Source organism: Tetrahymena thermophila (genome assembly GCF_000189635.1).
Source record: "Tetrahymena thermophila SB210 genomic scaffold scf_8254579, whole genome shotgun sequence".
Lineage (NCBI taxonomy): Eukaryota > Ciliophora > Oligohymenophorea > Hymenostomatida > Tetrahymenidae > Tetrahymena > Tetrahymena thermophila.
The window spans coordinates 260994-280494 of record NW_002476350.1 but is presented as its reverse complement, the minus strand read 5'-3'; the positions used below and the strand labels follow the sequence as shown (position 1 = coordinate 280494).

At 20.9% G+C, this 19501-nt stretch overlaps 5 protein-coding genes across 5 annotated transcripts; all 5 read left to right on the top strand. All coding sequences in view use genetic code 6, as the record gives it.

The window, feature by feature from the left end:
- Positions 1-553: 553 nt before the first annotated feature.
- TTHERM_00666870 (transmembrane protein, putative) lies at positions 554-5299 on the top strand (the record flags this gene model as incomplete). Its single annotated transcript, XM_001020055.3, has 14 exons — positions 554-644; positions 727-927; positions 1071-1151; positions 1218-1328; positions 1384-1720; positions 1771-1912; positions 2063-2491; positions 2558-2708; positions 2780-3189; positions 3246-3457; positions 3526-3758; positions 3817-4179; positions 4249-4436; positions 4487-5299. The coding sequence occupies 14 exons, from the start codon at positions 554-556 to the stop codon at positions 5297-5299; spliced, it is 3762 nt and encodes a 1253-aa protein (XP_001020055.3).
- Positions 5300-7260: 1961 nt separating this feature from the next.
- On the top strand, positions 7261-12398 carry TTHERM_00666850 (transmembrane protein, putative; the record flags this gene model as incomplete). Its single annotated transcript, XM_001020053.2, has 15 exons — positions 7261-7336; positions 7386-7593; positions 7656-7737; positions 7807-8020; positions 8167-8247; positions 8326-8436; positions 8495-8831; positions 8882-9023; positions 9148-9793; positions 9864-10273; positions 10343-10554; positions 10619-10851; positions 11078-11269; positions 11339-11526; positions 11577-12398. 15 exons carry the CDS (start codon positions 7261-7263, stop codon positions 12396-12398), a joined length of 3954 nt encoding a protein of 1317 aa, XP_001020053.2.
- Positions 12399-12943: 545 nt separating this feature from the next.
- On the top strand, positions 12944-14448 carry TTHERM_000666849 (transmembrane protein, putative; the record flags this gene model as incomplete). The annotated part of the gene is made up of 7 exons (XM_012798591.1): positions 12944-13019; positions 13069-13234; positions 13308-13389; positions 13451-13754; positions 13804-13884; positions 13936-14046; positions 14096-14448. 7 exons carry the CDS (start codon positions 12944-12946, stop codon positions 14446-14448), a joined length of 1173 nt encoding a protein of 390 aa, XP_012654045.1.
- A 34-nt stretch (positions 14449-14482) lies between these two features.
- TTHERM_00666840 (tRNA (GuanineN(7))methyltransferase, putative) lies at positions 14483-17253 on the top strand (the record flags this gene model as incomplete). Its single annotated transcript, XM_001020052.2, has 7 exons — positions 14483-14623; positions 14668-15030; positions 15142-15313; positions 15373-15782; positions 15840-16054; positions 16512-16744; positions 16814-17253. 7 exons carry the CDS (start codon positions 14483-14485, stop codon positions 17251-17253), a joined length of 1974 nt encoding a protein of 657 aa, XP_001020052.2.
- A 70-nt stretch (positions 17254-17323) lies between these two features.
- Positions 17324-18251, top strand: TTHERM_000666839 (hypothetical protein; the record flags this gene model as incomplete). Its single annotated transcript, XM_012798590.1, has 2 exons — positions 17324-17419; positions 17466-18251. The coding sequence occupies 2 exons, from the start codon at positions 17324-17326 to the stop codon at positions 18249-18251; spliced, it is 882 nt and encodes a 293-aa protein (XP_012654044.1).
- Positions 18252-19501: the final 1250 nt, after the last annotated feature.

The following is a 19501-nucleotide window of genomic DNA, read 5'->3' as shown; positions in this document are numbered from 1 at the left end:
AATTTTAATCAAAATTGAATATTAAAGTTTGTATAATGTTAATTTTGAGATAAAAAATAATTTAACTGTTTAGTAATTAATAATTTGTATTGTTTTCCAAATTTGCAAAGTAGAAATTTATTTTTAACAATATAATCTCTTTTTAAATCTTCTTATTGTTAAATTTCTATGTTTTAAAATGACAACACACTTTTCTAATAAGTTAAAAAGAACCTAGGTGATTAATTTTTTGATAAGCATGAAGGTAAATTTCACTATCTTTCAATTTTACAAATAAATAACTTTTCTTTAGATAGCCAAGAAATGATTTTTTCTATTCACAATGAATCAAAAACAATTGATCAAGAATCCAAAAAAGTAGAAAAAGCTTGTAATTTTGTTTAAAATTAGGATATTCATATCAATCATGATAATAACTAAGCTATCCAAATAGATATCAACTAAAATAATAGCTCATTTATAATTTATAATTAAAATTAAGAATAAAGTAAATAATAAATGTAAATTCTACTATTTATTACAAGATCATTTTAAAGCTTATAAATCTTATTTTATGATTAAGAGATTAACTTTATCTTTAAAAGAAGAACACACTAGTTTTAAACGCAGTGATGCCGAAAGTGGAAGTTTTTTAGAAAGTAGAAGTAATAATAGTTCTAAAATTATTTATTAATATATATATTCACTAATATTCAAATTGCTTTTATTATTAGATTAATTTATAAGAATAAGGCAAAAATAACTCAGTTAATGTTGAAGAATGTAAAGAAAAACTCAAATTAATGCATATGTGTCATTAATTAGAAAATAAATAGCTTGTTCCATACACAACTTGTCAATCACTTTGTTCAACATATGTTGGATTTAGTTGTTGCTTTATTATATCTAAAAAGAAATCAGATCTTGATTAGCAAGGAATTGCTGTCAGTATTTATTTTAAATAACTTAAAGGATTAATACTCCTTTCTTTTTTATTTTTTATTCTCTCAACACCTGTCATGTATCTCTATATACAAAGTAAAATTAGATTTAGATATTTTAGATTTAAAACAGAATAAATAATATAAAAGCTGCAATAAATAGTAATATGACTAAACTTGAAAGTTACAGTAGTTACCTTGCATATACATTTGTAGGAACTTGGGGATATGGTATAATATATATCTCTTTACCATTTTATTATTTAATATTCAATAAAAATATTTTATTTAAAATAGATGTTTGGGCTTGTTTAATTGGAAATCATCAGGATTTAATTCAATCAAATGACAATTATTTAATTTGTTAAACTGGAACATTAGACGCAAATTTTTATTAATTTGGATTAGGTAATTTTTCTTTTAAGGAATATTTTTATTTCTTTATTTATTATTTTGAAAATAGTGTATCCAACAAACATTACAAATTATTATGGTTGCTAATTCACTTAATTTGAAAGTACTATACCTAAATGTAATTATGATCCTTATAAATATTTAAGTGAAAAATGCTAAAACTAATCTTCGTGCTATATTGATTATAATGAGTTGGTTCAAACGGCATTTTTATAAACAGATGAATGCACAAAAATGCTAAAAACTTATTAGATTTTTATTTCTTTACCATGCAAAAATTCTTATATGAATATTGGATCTCTTTAGATTTCTAAATTTACTTTATCAATATTCATAGTCATGGTTGACACTGTTATATTTTTTATATTTTTAATAGCTGTTTATTCGTAAATTGATTTTTTAAATTTCCTTCATAATTTTAAATAAACTAAATTAGTATGAATAAAAGCAACAAAAAGATCTCTGATTAAATTACAATAAATAACTGCATGGCTGAGAATTTTACTATTTTAATAAAAAATTTACCTAATATATAATAAGATTAGCTAGTGTCAAAGCTATGGGAACATCTTTAAAATGTAAACAAAAAATAAATAATTTTTTATCTAAATATTTTTAAATAATTATGTTCAAATTCAATTTTTAAAATATTTAATTCCTATTATATTAAAAATTTTCAAATAAATTTTATTGTTTAAATAATATATTTTTATTTTTTAATGAACAAGTATCTTGATTATAAGAGCAAGTAAAAAAATTAGGATTAAATTAAAATAATTGACATTAAATTGGGTTTGAATTTCACTCAGATAAAATATTAAAAGAAAATTTGCAAACTATCAAAGCATATTGAAAAGCATATATTTAAGTTTGTGAAAAAATATGACAAAGAAAATTGTAAATTGAAGTTTGAATAAAATATAACAATTAATCATTTGAGAGCTATTTATGAATTGATAGAAGATCTTAAATTAAAATCAATGGCAAATATAGATTTACAAAAAATAATTAAACTAAAGGCTGATATTTAGGAATTGAAAATGAAAGACTTTAATATGTCTTAATAAAAAAACGGTATTGATTTTGCTTGGGTAACTTTTGAAACAATGGATTAGAAGCAGAGAGCTTTTAGGCTTTTGGCTCGCTAAATTATTACTGTTTATTTTTATAAAATTTATTATGCTATCCGAAATTTATTTAGTAAAAATTAAAATTTTAATAAGCATAAAATTCACTTTTACCAAAAAGTACTTATAATTGAAAAAACTGTTACTCCTGATAGCATTAATTGGAAAAATTTATATTACTCTTTTACAAATAGATTGTTCAGAAAATTTTTTTCATTTGTTGTGTCTGCAATTATTTTAGTGGGATGTAAATAATTCTTTTTATTAAACCAAAAAAAATTTTTTTATAGAAATATTTTCTTTTTAAAAATAAAAAAGCTTTTGTTGTTGTCGGGATTCTAAAATCGTTACCTACATATTTTACAGTTTAATATCCATCAGTTAATTGTAACACAAAAAAATATTAAACAATAACAAAAGAGGATATAGAACATATTTCTTAAGATACATCAGATTATGACAGATTTGTTTTAATAGAGTGTTTTTGTTGGTTAAAAAACTATTAATATCATTTACAATCGAATTTGTACTCTATTTGCAATGATTGGTATAAAAACTATTTATCAAAAATTTTTCTTCCTATTGGAATCGTTGTTGTACTCTTCATAGTTAACTATGTTATACAAAAAATACTTACTAAATTATCTAAATTTGAGAAGGAAAAGTTTTTAAATAACTAAATGAACTCAACTATAGATAAGATCTTTCTTGTCTCTTTCATAAACACAGTAAAAACTAAAATATAAACATTAAAATAGCTTTCTTAATTTAATTAAATTAATAGGCCCTTATTGTGTTCTTCACAAATATGAATTTCAGCTCTAACAACTCTAATACTACCTATCATAATTTCATGTAAAAAGCATTTGATTCAGGTCTATACTATGCATTTAATCCGGAATGGTATAGAAATGTAGGTATTATATTTTCGATCAGCTTGCTTACTAAAGCATTTGGTCTTCCATTAGGAAAAATTTTTTTCTATTACTATAAAAGGTAGTTAGTTAGTTAATTAAATACAAATGAAAAATATATTTAATTTAAAAATATTTTATAATTTAAAGAGTTCTATACTTTTTTGATTAAAGATGTACTTGGAACCAAAATAAAACTAAATGCAAAAATAATAAAGAATGGCTTAAGTTGAGGTAAGGTCCTAAATTTAATATTTAATACAGATATGCTTAGCATTTAGTAGTTCTATTCTTTATGATGGCACTAGGAAATGGAATGCCTTTAGTTTATTTTGCTTCCCTGTTTTACTTTATATTTTCATTCTATTCTGATAAATTTTTAGGTAAAAATAAATTATTTTTAAAAATTTATTAAATAAAATTACAAATAAAATAATTTAGTCTTCAAATTTTGCAGAAAATCAAAACCTCTAGATAACTAAATGGCTTAGCACTTTAAAAACCTCTTATATTTAAGCTTTTTGCTTCATTACTAGACATCCATTAATACTTTATTCAATGTCTAAATATTTTTTGATTTCTGCAGTAAATATTTAATAATAACTAAAGGTGGTGCATTGAGTAAAGTTATTAATTGGTAAAACCCATTTTTAGCTCCTATCTCTATTGGATGTATAGCTATAATTATAATATATATTTTAAGGATAACCCTAAAACCTTTACAAATTTATAAAGTATTTTGCAAAAAACGTAATTCAGAATCTGAAAAAAAAAGTATAATTAAATCAAATAAATTTTATGAATGTAAGTTATTATTTATTTTAAATATTTTTTAAACGATTAATATTTAATATTTACTTAACTATTAATTAGTTATGGAAAAAGGATAAATTTAAACAGAGATTTAATTAATAGAATATTCATTTTATTACAACTAACCTGATACTTACTTGAAATAAAGGCTAATAGAGAAAAAAGACATTTTGTAAAATTATCTTAATTAGATAGACTAACATCCTCCTCTACTCACATTTTTAGGAAATTACTCTTATGATTATAAAGTAAAATTTATTTCGAAAAAAACTTAACATAAACATAAATTAACTAATAGATAAATGAAACTTTTCTAGGAAAGCTTAGATGGGAAAAAGATTTAAAAATATGGAAGCTTGAGTAAACTTAATCTCATATTTAACCAATTAATTCATCTGACTGCAAGAAAAGTAGTTTACCATAAATTAAGTCTAATTAAAATAATAACGTAGAAGGTAGTTAGGAAAGCTAAAATAAATAATTTATAAAGTAGCAAACATTTAACAGATGGTAAAATAATGATATTAAAAAGTAAGAAATATAAGATATTTAGTTATATAATAAGAGCTTAAAAACTTAGTATACTCGTATGAGAAAAACTTTAAAAAGTATGAAAACAGATAAACTAATCCTAAGAAGTTCATTCAATTAGACTCTCTAAAATACTATAAAAATTGAAAACTTAAGTTTACCTATTAACTCTAACAACTTAATTAGTGCTTCCTAAACAAATGATAATTTGAACCATGTAAAAGAATCAAATTAAGTAATAGTTAGTAGTCCTGTGTCTAAAGAAATCTTTTAACTCCAAGGTGAAAAAGGACTCCAAGGAGTAAATGGCCAAAGCAAATAAAATGCATTTTTTAAATAGAGCTAATAAGATGAAGAAATTATTCTATATAATGTATTGTCTAACCAAGATGATCATAAAATCGAAACAAATTTATAAATTTAGGAAAAAGAAAATAAGCAGATAATTCATATCTCCAAAGAAGTGTTATCTGAAATAAGGTCAGTTGATAATTATTAAGAATAATCTAAATTTCTATTTGATTTAGATTCTTTAGATGGCAAAATCTAAAGATTACAAAACCTCAACATTAAATTATGATTTATATAAATTATTTATATTTAAGCAAAATATATATATATCCTCAGAATACTTATTTGGTTTTCAAAATATTTAATAAAAATTATAATTAAAAATCAGAATATAAATTTTAAATTATTGTTATATATTTATTTTTTGCCTTCAGAGTAAGTTTACAAGGTTTTACAAAATTTATTTAAAAAAATTTTTTCTAACTAGCTATTAGCACTAAAATAATAATAATTTTTATTTGAATTTTTCAAAAATTGCAGTAAGGAATACAAATATTTCTAAGATATATATAAAATAATAATAAAAATTTAAAATCACAGCATAAAATACATAAATAAATATTTAAGATCAAAAAAAGTAATTCCCATAAATATAATGGTCAAAGTAACTAAATAAATTTCAGTAAATATAAATACAAACTAAAATATAGATATAAATTCTAATCAAAATGTAAATGTAAATTCTAACTAAAATATTAATCTAAACAGATACTCAAATGAATTATTATTTTTAATTTAAATTCATAAAATCAACCTACAATAATGATGAAAAATAAAAACAATCAATTGTTTAAAGTGAATAAGAATTAAATTCTAAAAGCAAGCAAGAACTCATAATTTGTTTGATTTAGCTATTTTATGAAAAAAGTAGTAATCTATTTATAATATTAAATAAAATTAGTTAAATATAACTCATAATTAGATAGCTTACAAGAAGATAATTCTAATTTAAAAATAAATGACGATTTAAAACATAAAAAATAAGAAAGTAATATGTAAGAAAATTATTCTACTTTAGATGATGGAATCACCCTCCATCAAAAACCTTACTCCAACCAAATCAAAATATGAATTTAAAGAGTAATAAGTTATTTATAGCAAGCGTATTAGATAATGTTTAAATATAAAACTATAATATTTTGAAGCAAGCACAACCATAATCAGATTGAGCATAATCATATCTCTGAAAATTTAGTATAAAATTTTTAAAAATTGTAAAATAACTTACTTGAATAATAAAAAATCTAAGTTAAAATAAAACAAGAATTAATCAATATTTTTTGGATTGTTTATTTTAATTGAAATGTATTTTTTTATTTTAAGTAAGATTGAATATTTATATACATTAATTTATTTTAAATTTATTATCAGAATAAAACAGTATTTTACTTCTATTTTAATTTAATTAATTACTATTTTTTGATTTTTTTAGATAAAATTATAATCTTTCTATCATATTTTAATAGAATTACCTTTATATATACAGTTTATACTTATTAATTAATGTATTTTTTCAAATTATTGTTTCATTTTTTTAAAAATAAAAATTTTTTTGTCACTCAATTATATTTTTTAAGAAATTGAATTTTTTTTTTGTTAGTAGAAAATATTTAAATAAATAATATATATATACTCCAATCTATATTAAATTATTACAAGGATTAAACTTAATAAAAATTAAATTATTTTAATGAGAGTTTTGTTATAATAAATATTATTAAAAAATTGAATTGCTAAATCTATAAAAATAAATATACCGAATTCAATATTTTTTGTCATACTTTAAAATAAATAAATGAATTTTAAATTAAAATACAAAATATAGAAAGAGATATGCAATATCTGATAAATTATTATGAAATAAAAAATTAGAAAGAAATATTAAAAGGTCTTTTTTTAATTTCAAATTGTCTATTTTTTAAATAAGTATCTTCTCATAAAAATTTTAATATGAAGATCACCTAATCAAAAATTTATTTGTTAAAGTGAAAGAATCATAAATTTTTGTTAATCATTACTGATTATCAATAAATTTTAATTAAATATTGAATCTTATAGTTTGTATAATATTAATACTGAGTTTTAATCAATAGATAGAAAATTATTTAACTGTTTAGTAATTAATTATAAACTTTGATTTTCCGAATTTACAATAGAAATCTTGAATATCTGCTTTATTTTTAAATCACTATGTTGAAAAATGGCAATATACTTTTATAATAAGTTAAAAAAAATTTAGGTGACTAAATTTTTGAGGAGCAAGAAGGTAATTTTATTTATCTTTATATTTTTCAAATTAAATAAATTTTCTAAAGATGACAAAGAAATGATTTTTTCTCTTAAAAATGAATCAAAAACAATAGATCAGGAATCCAAAAAACTAGAAAAAGCTGATAATCTGGATTAAAATAATAATATTCTCAGCAATAATGATAATAAATAAGATATCCATATAGATATCAATTAAAATAAAAGCTCTTTTATAATTGATAATTATAATTAAGAAGAAAATGAGGGATAAATGTAAATTCTACTATGTATTTCTAGATCATTTTAAAGCTTATAAATTTTATTTGATGATTAAGGGAATAAGCTTATCTTTAAAAGAAGAACACTCTAGTTTTAAACGTAGTGATGCCAAAAGTGGAGGTTTTTTAGAAAGTAGAAGTAATAATAGTTCTAAAATTATTTATTAATATATATATTCAATAATATTCAAGTTGCTTTTATTATTAGATTAATTTAGAAGAATAAGGTAAAAATAATTCAGTTAATGTTGAAGAATGTAAAGAAAAACTTAAATTCATGCATATGTGTCATTAATTAGAAAATAAATAGCTTGTTCCATACACAACTTGTCAATCACTTTGTTCAACATATGTTGGATTTAGTTGTTGCTTTATTATATCTAAAAAGAAATCAGATCTTGATTAGCAAGGAATTGCCATCAGTATTTATTTTAAATAACTTAAAGGATTAATACTCCTTTCTTTTTTATTTTTCATTCTCTCAACACCTGTCATGTATCTTTATATACAAAGTAAAATTACTTTTAACATTTTTAGATTAAAAACAAACCAAATAACAAAAAAAAAGCTGCAATAAATAGTAATATGACTAAACTTGAAAGTTACAGTAGTTACCTTGCATATACATTTGTAGGAACTTGGGGATATGGTATATATAATTAATATGTCTTTAGTATTTTATTTGTTAATATTTAAAAAAAGTAATAATTATATTTTATTGAAATAGATGTTTGGTCTTGCTTGATGGGAAATTATCAGGATTTAAAACAATTAAAAGACAATTATATAATTTGTTAAACTGGAACATTAGATGTAAATTTTTATAGAGTTGGATTAGGTAATATTACTTTAAATTAACAACTTTATTTATTTATTATTTATTTTTTTGAAAATAGTATAACCATCAAACAGCACAAATTATTATGGTTGCTAATTCACTTAATTTGAAAATATTATACCTAAATGTAATAGTGATCCTTATTAGTATTTAAGTGAAAAATGCTAAAACTAGCCTTAGTGCAATATTGACTATAATGAGTTTATTCAAACAGCATTTTAAAAAACAGATGAATGTACAGAAATGCTAAAAACTTTTTAGATTTTTATTTCCTTACCTTGCAGAAATTCTTATATGAATATTGGATCTCTTTAGATTTCTAAATTTAGCTTATCAATATTCATAGTTATGGTTGACACTGTTATATTTTTTATATTTTTAATAGCTGTTTATTCGTAAATTGATTTTTTAAATTTCCTTCATATTTTTAAATAAATTAAATTAGTATGAAAAAAAGCAACAAAAAAATCTCTGATTAAATTACAATAAATAACTGCATGGCTGAGAATTTTACTATTTTAATAAAAAATTTACCTGATATATAATAAGATTAGCTAGTATCTAAGTTATGGGAGCATCTCTAAAATGTAAAAAAAAATAATTTTATAAATAAATATTTTTTTATAATTTTGTTTAAAATTTAATATTGAAATTAATTTTCAAATAAATTTTATTGTTTAAATAAAATATTTTTATTTTTTAATTAAAAAGTATCTTGATTATAAGAGTAAGCAAAAAAATTAGGATTAAATTAAAATAATTGACATAAAATTGGGTTTGAAATTCACTCAGATAAAATATTAAAAGAAAATTTGCAAGCTATCAAAGCATATTGAAAAGCATATCTTTAAGTTTGTGAAAAAATATGACAAAGAAAATTGCAAATTGAAGTTTGAATAGAATGTAACAATTAACCATTTGAGAGCCATTTACGAATTGATAGAAGATCTTAAATTAAAATCGAAGGCGAATATAGATTTATAAAAAATAATTAAACTAAAGGCTGATATTTAGGAATTGAAAATGAAAGACTTTGATATGTCTTAATAAAAAAATGGTATTAATTTTGCTTGGGTAACTTTTGAAACAATGGATTAGAAGCAGAGAGCTTTTAGGTTTTTGTCTCGCTCAATTATTACTGTTTATTTTTACAAAATTTATTATGCTATCAGAAATTTATTTAGTAAAAATTAAGATTTTAATAGTCATAAAATTCACTTTTGCTAAAAAGTACTTGTAATTGAAAAGACTGTAACTCCTGATAGCATTAATTGGAAAAATTTATATTACTCATTTACAAATAGATTTTTTAGACAACTTTTTTCATTTATTGTGTCAATAATTATTTTAGTGGGATGTAAATAATTCTTTTTATTCTACCAATAAAATTTTTTTATTGAAATATTTTCTTTTTAAACTTAAAAAAGCTTTTGTTGCAATAGGGATTATAAAATCACTACCTAAATTTTTAACAATTTAATATCCATCAGTTAATTGTAACACATCATAGTTTTAAGCAATAACAAAAGAGGATATTGAACATATTTCTTAAGATACATCAGATTATGACAGATTAGTTTTAATAGAGTGTTTTTGTTGGTTAAAAAACTATTAATATCATTTACAATCCAGTTTGTACTCTATCTGTAATGATTGGTATCAAAACTATTTATCAAAACTTTTCCTTCCTATTGGAATCGTTATTGTACTCTTCATAGTTAACTTTGTTATACAAAAAATACTTTCTAAATTATCTAAGTTTGAGAAGGAAAAGTTTTTAAATAACTAGATGAACTCAACAATAAATAAGATCTTTCTTGTCTCTTTCATAAACACAGTAAATATTTATTTAAACAATCAAAATATAAGTATTTAAAAAATTTTCTAAATTTAATTAAATTAAAAGGCCCTTATTGTATTTTTAACCAATATGAATTACAATTCTAACAACTCTAATACTAATTATGATAATTTCATGTAAAAAGTATTTGCCTCAGGTCAGTACTATGCTTTTAATCCTGAATGGTATAGAAATGTAGGTATTATATTTTCGATCAGCTTACTTTCTAAAGCACTCAGTAATCCATTAGGGAAAATTTTTTTCTATTACTATAAAAGGTAGTTAATTAATTAATTATGCATGAAAAATATATTTAATTTAAATATATTTTATAATATCAAGAGTTGTATACTTTTTTGATTAAAGCTGCACATGCGATTAAAATAAAACTAAATGCAAAAATAATAAAGAATGGCTTAAGTTGAGGTAAGGTCCTAAATTTAATATATAATACAGATATGCTTAACACTTAGTAGTTCTATTCTTTATGATGACGTTCGGAAATGGAATGCCTTTAATTTATTTTGCATCCCTATTTTACTTTATATTTTCATTCTATTCTGATAAATTTTTAGGTAAAAATAAATTATTTTAAAAAGTTTATTAAATAAAATTACAATCAAAATTATTTAGTATTCAAATTTTGCAGAAAATCAAAACCGCTAGATAACTAAATGGCTTAGCATTTTAAAAACCTCTTATATTTTAGCTTTTTGCTTCATTATTTGTCTTGCATGAATACTTTTTTCGATATCTAAATATTTTTTGATTTCTTCAGTAAATTTTACTTATAGAATAAAGTTGGATTGGATTTAGCTATTAATTTTTCAAACCCATTTTTAGCTCCTATCTCTATTGGAAGTGCAGCTATCGTTTTTATATATACTTTAAAGATAACTCTAAAGCCTTTAGAAATTTATAAAGTATTTTGCAAAAAACGTAATTCAGAATCTGAAAAAAAGAGTATAATTAAATTAAACAAATTTTATGAATGTAAGTTATTATTTATTTTAAATATTTTTTAAACGATTAATATTTAATATTTATTTTACTATTAATTAGTTATGGTAAAAGAATAAATTTAAACAGAGATTTAATTAATAGAATATTCATTTTATTACAACTAACCTGATACTTACTTGAAATAAAGGCTAATAGAGAAAAAAGACATTTTGTAAAATTATCTTAATTAGATAGACTAACATCCTCCTCTACTCACATTTTTAGGAAATTACTCTTATGATTATAAAGTAAAATTTATTTCGAAAAAAACTTAACATAAAAATAAATTAACTAATAGATAAATGAAACTTTTCAAGGAAAGCTTAGATGGGAAAAAGATTTAAAAATATGGAAGCTTGAGTAAACTTAATCTTTGATTTAACTAATTAATTCATCTGACTACAAGAAAGACAGTTCTCTATAAACTAAGTCTAACTAAAATAATAATGCAGCAGGTAGTTAGGAAAGCTAAAATAAATAATTTATAAAGTAGTAAACGTTTAGCAGATGGTAAAATAATGATATTAAAAAGCAAGAGACATAAGATATATAGTTTTATAATAAGAGCTTAAAAACTTAGTATACTAGTATGAGAAAAACTTTAAAGAGTTCAAAAACAGATAAACTAATCCTAAGAAGTACATTCAATCAGACTCTCTAAAATACTACAAAAATTGAAAACTTAAGTGTACCTATTCACTCTAAAAATGAACTTAGTGCTTTCTAAACAAACGATAATTTGAACCATATAAAAGAATCAAATTAAATAATAGTTAGTAGTCCTGTATCCAAAGAAATATTTTAATTCCAAGGTGAAAAAGGGTATCAAGGAGTAAATAGTCAAAACAAATAAAATCCATTTTTAAAATTTAGTTAATAATATGATGATATTGTTCTATATAATGTATTACCTAATTAAGAAGAATTAAAAATAGAAACAGATTTATAAACTATTTCTGAAAAAGAAAATAGGCAGATAATCCATATCTCCAAAGAAGTGCTATCTGAAATAAAGTCAGTTGATAATTACTAAGAATAATCTAAATTTCTATTTGATGTAGATTCTATAGATGGAAAAATCTAAAGATTACCAAGTTAAGTTCTCAGCATTAAATTATGATTTATATAAAATATTAATATTGAAATTAAATGGTAAATATACCTAAATTAACTATTTCATTTTCAACATAATTAGTGAAAAATATATTTAAAAATTAGAATGTAATTAATAAATTTTTGTTATGTATTTTCTGCAATTAACAGTGTATTTATGTTTTACAAAAAAAATATTAAAATTTTTTAAATAGAATAAATCTATTAAATTAATTTAAAAAAAGATAATACTAAATAAGTAAATTTTAATAAAAGTTTTAATTATTTAAATTAAAATTATTTCTAATAATTAAATTGTAAATATGCATTAAAATAAATTTTTTTATCTTATATTTTTTGATATAAGCAAGAATAATCTTATTCTTTTTTAGTAATAAACTTTCCTAATTAGAAAACAAGTTAAAATTGATATTGTTTTCAAAAGGTAATAATTAATAGAACATTTTATATTTATCGATATTTTAAAATATATAAAGCAAATTATAAAATTACACATCATTAGTAATTAGTTTGCTTTTTGATTCACTTAAAAAATAATTTTAAGTAAAGCTAATGAAATAAAGTACTTAAATAACAATAGAGAAATGTAAATAAAATATTGGAGACAGTGATTTTGATGATTAATAAAGTACAATTTATTTTTATAAAAAATGAAATTTTAAATTAAACATAAATAGGAAAACTAACTTCAATATCAAAGGATATTTAGCTGGACGAATTGAGAAAGAAAGAAAAGTAAACTGAAGATTCTGACAAATAAATAATCAGTCTCAATCAAAACTTATAAAGTAGCTAGAATCCAAAAAACATTTGTGCAACTGATGATTATTGTTAACAAAAAATGTAAAATAAAACTATTTTATATACTTTTAAAATAAATATTAAGTTGATATTAGAATAATTAACAAAAATTTAGAAATTGTGATGACTAACTACCTAAATAACCTTAGATTTTAGATGTTTAAATGTCTAAGGTTGATGTTTTTTAGAAAGTAGAAGTAAATATATTTGTATAAAAATACTTAAATTAAGAAATTGATTGATTTCAATTTAAACAAGGTAAACTTGGTTGAATAAAGAAAAAAGGATCAAGTGAATTTTGAAGAATGCTATGAAAAATTAAAATAAATGCACTTACTTAAAGTTGCAGGAGACAAGCAACAAAGATACTATACTACTTGTGAGTCTTTATGTCATACATATGTGGGATTTAGTTGCTGTTATTTCATTTCTAAAAGAAAATCTGATTTGGATTAATAAGGGATTGCTATTAGTATTTATTTTAAGCAGTTAAAGGGATTGATTCTTCTTTGTTTTTGCTACTTTTTACTTTCAATACCTGTTACTTATCTATATGTACAAAGTAAGTACTTAATTTGATTAAAGATATTAATTTTTGTTTTTAAAAATAGCTGCCATTAACAGCAATATGACTAAATTCAATAGCTATAGCAGTTACTTTGCTTACACATTTGCTGGTGTTTGGGGTTATGGTAAATTAAACTTTATGATAGTTTTTTTTAACTACAATTTTATATTAATAGATGTTTGGTAATGCGAAATGGGAAATTATTAAGACTTATTAAGTAAAAGCGAAAGTATTTTTCAATGCTAGACTGGATAGTTTGATGTTAAGTTTTCTGTAGTTGGTTTAAGTAAAATTTATTTTCATTTAAAAAAGTTATGAGAATATTTTTTTTTAAGTGTTTCCTTCTAATAGTACAAACTACTATGGATGTTAATTTGCGTAAATAGAAAATTTAATCACAGAATGCAACAAAATTTCATAGAAATATTTAGAAAATAAATGCTAAAATCAAAAAGAATGTTTGATAAACTACAATGATATAATTTAAGAATATTTCTAGAGCACTGATTCATGCAAATCTATGTTGCAATCATACTAGATATTTATTTCAATGCCTTGCAAAAATTCATACATGGATTTTGGATCTTTTCAAATTTCTAAAATGAACTTATCAATATTTATAATAATAGTTGATATTGTCATTTTTTATGTCTTTTTAATTTCAGTTTTTGCGTAAATTACATTCTGAATAATTTATGAAAAATTTAACAATTTTGTAAAGGATGAAAAGAACAAACATTAGTATTGCTCATTAGATAACAATAAATAACTGCATGGCAGAGAACTTTACTATTTTAGTGATGAATTTGCCTAATTTAGAATAAAATTTATTAACTTCAAGGTTATGGGAGCATCTATAAAATGTAAAAAATAATTGAATATAAATAAATCAATATATTTTTATTAGTACCTAGATAAATAATGTGCATTAAAGAGAGATAGCGAAATTAAGATTATTGACATTAAATTAGGATATTAATATACACAAATAAAATATTAAATGAGAATAGCAAAGCTTTCAAGAACATTAGAAAAATTAATATTTAAATATGTTAGAAAATATGACCCATAAAATAGTTAATTGAAATAAGAGCAGAATGTAACAATTAATCACTTAAGAACTATATATGATCTAATAGATAACCTTGAAGTAAAGGCTATAGCGAATATTGATTTATAAAAAATTATTAAAGTTAAAAGTGATCTTTAGGAATTTAAAATGAAAGATTTTGAAATGTCTTTAGAAAAAAATAAAATAAACTTTGGTTGGGTGACATTTGAAACAATGGATTAAAAATAAAGAGCTTTTAAAATGTTAAATCGATCAATAATTATTATTTATTTTTATAAAATCTATTATTTTCTTTACAATTGTTTAAAGAAAAATGAGTAATTTAATAAAGATACAGTTCATTTCCATTAAAGAGTTTTGCAAATTGAGAAAACAGTTACTCCCGATAACATAAACTGGAAAAATCTCTATTACTCAAACACAAATAAAATATTTAGGAAAATTTTTTCATTAATTATTTCAAGTACCATACTGATTGCATGTAAAGTATTAATAAAAATTACCTTTATTCATTAATTGTATTTTAAATTAAAAAATAAGCTTTTGTGGCAGTAGGAATTATCAAATCTGTGTAGAAATTCTTGACTGTATAATACCCATCTGTAAATTGCAATACTTCTCAATTTTAAGGAATAAGTAAGGAAGATGTTGAGAATATTCCCCAAGGTACCCCATAATATGAAAAAATGGTAAAAATAGAGTGTTTTTGCTGGTTACAAAATTATCAATATAAATTGTAGTCAAGCTTATATTCTATATGCAATGATTGGTACCAAAATTACATATCTAACTTGTTTCTTCCTATAGGTATAGTCGTATCTTTGATAATAGTCAACTTCTTAATATAAAAGATACTAACTAAACTATCTAAATTTGAGAAATATAAGTTTTTAAATAGCCAAATGAATTCTTAAATTGATAAAATATTTGTTGTTTCATTCATTAATTAGGTAGGTATCTTTTTAGTTTAAAAAATATTCTAATTTAAATTCACAATATTTTTATAGGTGTATATAATTTACTAAACAAATTAGAAATAGACTCCTCCTTAATATTCCGATTCTAGTCAGGAAAATTTTATGCAAAAAGTTTTTGGTTCAGGTTAATTTTATAGTTATAACCCTGAATGGTATAGAAATATTGGGATCATATTTATAATTACTTTAATTTCTAAATCGTTAAGTGTTCCTATAGGGAAAATATTCTTTTACTACTATAAAAGGTAATTAATTAATTTATTAAATCGAATTTCAAATTTTGAAAACCAAGAAAATAAATTTCATTTTCAAATCAATTTTATGAAAATTGATTGAATGAACCATTTTTATAAGTTTAAAACATAAATAAAATCTATTTAAAGAGTATTATTTTTTTGTATTTTATTTCTTTCAAAAAATGGTTGAATAAAATTTTGTAAAAGACCAACCAGCCAGACTAATAAACATCTGAATTTTCTTTCTTTTTAGATAATATATTTAATTCTACCTTTGAATTTTTCTTTTTTTTAAATATTAATATAATTTTGCATGTATAAATTTTATTTTTAAGATATTTATTTTGTTTTCACAAGACTGGAAATTTGAAAATCAGAAAATCTAAAACACAGACTGACTGAAAATTTTATATAGAATTAGTAATTTGTTTATTTAAATTAAAAATATTCACTTTAAAAAAAATAGGTTCATATTTTTTATTGATTAGAAATGCTCATTTGATAAAAAAAAAACTAGATGCAAAAATGATCAGTAATGGCTTAAACTTAGATAAGGTCCAAAATTTAGTATTCAGTATAGATATGCTTAACATTTAGTTGTTTTGTTTTTTATGATGACTTTTGGAGCAGGAATACCGCTAATATATTTAGCCTCTACTTTATATTTCGTTTTCACATTCTATTCTGATAAATTTTTAAGTAAAAAAGATAAATAAATAATTTATTTTATTATTCAACTTAACTGAGTATTTGTTTTAATCAAATTAGTTTTTAAATTTTGCAGAAAATCAAGATCTTTCGATGGATAAATGGCTTCTCACTTTCAGATTATTTTATATTTTAGTTTCTACTTTCATTTAATATCAAGTAGTAATACATTTTTAAATCCTTAACTATTCTATGATATGTATAGCACTTATTATGACAAATATATAATGGGTGAAGTTTTTTAAGTAAATCTAAATAATCCTTATATGATGGCTATTTATTCTGGCTGTTTTATGATTCTTGTAATTTATTTAGGTAGATTAGCTCTCAAAGTTTTAAATTTATATAAGTTATTCTTCAAAAAATCAAACTCTAAATCAGAGAAAAAAAGCATCATTAAAAGCAACAAATTTTATGAATGTAAATTACTATTTATTTTATTCTATAAATATTAATTAAATTATTTTTGTAAAACAAGTCATGGATTAAGAGCAACTTGAAACAGAAATAAATCTGATAGATTATTCATTATTTTATAATTAACCTGATCAGTATTTAAAATAAATTTTGATGTAAAAGAAAGAAACTTTGCAAAGTTTTCTTAATAATATAGAAAAATTTCCTCCTTTGATGACGTTTGTTGGGAATTATTCATATGACTATAAAGTAAATATTATTTCAATTTTATTTATTTAAGTTATTTTAATAAAAGCTTAACAGCTCCTTCCAAAATAAATTAAGATGGTAAAATGATTTAAAAATATGGAAGCTTGAATACTCATAATCAGTAATTAAACTAATGAATTCTACTTCTTATTAGAAAGAATAGTCTTCTCATATAAATAAATCAACTGCCTTAAGTAATTAATAAGATTAAAAAAAGATAATTAAAAAGTAGTAAACTATTAGTAGATGGAAAAATAATGGAAAAAAAAATTAAGACTACCAAGATATTATTGGCTTCACTAGCAGCTTATAAACATAATATCAAAGTATAAAAAAAACATTAAAATCATCTAAAAAATAAAATTCTTTATTTAGGACAACTTTTCTTAATACATTCCAAAATACAGCAAAAGCAGAATCAAACAATCCTGTTAGTTCTAAATAAGAAATTAGTTTTTTTTTATCAAATGACAATTTAAATTGTTAAGACTCAAATTAGATGAGATAAATAAACTCAAAACCAAAACAAGATATAATTTAGCTTAGCTTAGACAGTATGCGCAAATAAGAAGATTTTAAGTATGATTCTAATATATTAAAATGTTAATAATAATTACAAATCTTGCCAAACGAAAATTCCAACTTTTAAAATGTAACCAAAACGAGCTAAAATTAAATATGTTCAAAATAAGAAAATTAATAAGAAATTACTTAAAATATTAGCAAATAAATTAAATATTAATAGCAAGTAGATTATTGCTAAGACTTAGAAAGCCTTGATGGACAAATAAATGTAATGCCCATCTAATAAAAATTTCACTTAAAATAATGAAATTCTCTTTAATATTTGTTTGTAAGAAATTTTGTGATTTTAATCGTTTACTTTTTTCATATTAATAAATATTTAAAGTTATAAAATCTATTTTTTAATTAATTAATTAACCAATTAATGTAAGAATGAGTGGTTGAATTTCGATTTACATAAAAATACCTTTTATATCAAGAAATAATCAAAGCTTTGTAATTCAAGTAAAAAATAATAAAACCAATTAATTACAAACGCATAGATAGATAAATAAATAAGATACGTTTTCTATTTTAATTTTAAATAGCTAATAATAGACTATTTTAGGTTATTTGATTTATATGCAAATAACCAAGTTAATATATTGAATTTTAAAATGTCTATAATAATAATCACATACTCTAAAAAGATAGGAAAACAAAATTAATTAAATTTTAATCAATTTTACTCACAATTTTTAAGATTTTCAGTAAATTGCATTTTTTGTAAACGAAGAAAGGAAAGGGAATTAAAGTAAGTTTTAGATCTAAAAATATTTTAAATTGAAATTTATTAACATTTATTTTAATTTTTTATGCTATGCTTATTTTAAGAATTGATCTTATAAAAAGATTTTGTGCATGCATTCCAATTAGATTTCATAATTTTAGCAACCTGTTAAGCATGAAGGTGATTTTTCAGAAGATTGTAATTGTAAAAATATTTAGATACTATTTGTAACATAAAACAATAACTAAAATTTCTTATTTTACAGTTATGAAAGGTCAAAGTGATTAATTAGATATTGATTTTTCTAAAGAGACTGACTTTGAAGGAATAAAACTAAGCCCTGCCAATACATTTATATAAATTCTCTCATCAAACTCTAAAAAAACAAATTCCAACTAGAATTATTTTACAGAAAATAGATAAAAACAAAAGTAAAAAAGCTTAAAACATATTAAAATATAAATATTTTAATTTTATAAGAGTTTAAATATCTTTTAATTTCAAAAGTACTGCTTTAATCATTGAGTAGATGCCTACAATTTAAATGTTTACAAATGTAGAAGTAAATCATCATTAAATGTTAGTTTGCTTAAAATTTAATTATAAATTAATAACATAAGTTAAATATAGATTATTAAAGTAAGAAGGAATAAGTAAATATCAAAGAATGCTAATAAAAATTAATAAACATGCATCCACAACGCTTATTAGAAAATAATATGCAGAAACAATATACTTTATGCGAATCGCTTTCAACTAATGTTGGAACAAATTTTTTATGTTTTAAT